Source organism: Acanthisitta chloris, unplaced genomic scaffold (genome assembly GCF_000695815.1).
Source record: "Acanthisitta chloris isolate BGI_N310 unplaced genomic scaffold, ASM69581v1 scaffold35587, whole genome shotgun sequence".
Classification (NCBI taxonomy): Eukaryota; Metazoa; Chordata; class Aves; order Passeriformes; family Acanthisittidae; genus Acanthisitta; species Acanthisitta chloris.
This window is the reverse complement of record NW_008683788.1, coordinates 365-806: the sequence shown is the minus strand read 5'-3', so window position 1 is coordinate 806 and position 442 is coordinate 365. Positions and strand designations below refer to the sequence as shown.

Sequence of the window (442 nt, the reverse complement as noted above, 5' to 3'; positions counted from 1 at the left end):
TACCTTCAGGGACCCCCAAATCCCCCTAAGATGCCCTCAGAGCTCCTCCAGTTGCCCCACTCACGCCAGCAGTGGCAGTAGGAGCAGAATTGGGGTCCTGGGGGTTGTCCCCAGTTTGGGGTGGTCCATGAGGGTCCCCCCAAAGCTGTGCCCTTGCATCCAGGGCCTGGACCAGCCTGGCAGCGAGTTTGATGTCGTGTCTGACCACGGTTCTGTGTTGGGTTAAACCCGAAACGTTCCGGACGCGACGAGTTAAATCTCTGTTAACTCCAGGGCTGAGTTCGCATTCTCTCAGCTGAAAAAAAAAAAGGGTAAAAAATAAGGGGGGAAAACCCAAAAAAGAGATCAGGCACCCCAAAAAAAGATCAGGAACTTCAAAAAGAGATCAGGAACCCAAAAAACAGATCAGGAACCCCAAAAAAGACACCAAAAAACACCAAAT

At 51.1% G+C, this 442-nt stretch overlaps 1 protein-coding gene across 1 annotated transcript in view; it reads right to left on the bottom strand.

The window, feature by feature from the left end:
• The window catches only part of SRRT (serrate, RNA effector molecule), a gene marked incomplete at both ends in the record, with an annotated part of 2,610 nt that overhangs the window by 1,943 nt on the left and 225 nt on the right, over positions 1 to 442 (bottom strand). Inside the window, one exon of the mRNA XM_009079072.1 lies at positions 65 to 295. Within this exon, the coding sequence (XP_009077320.1) occupies positions 65 to 295 (231 nt within the window). The remainder of the gene's footprint in view (positions 1 to 64; positions 296 to 442) is intronic.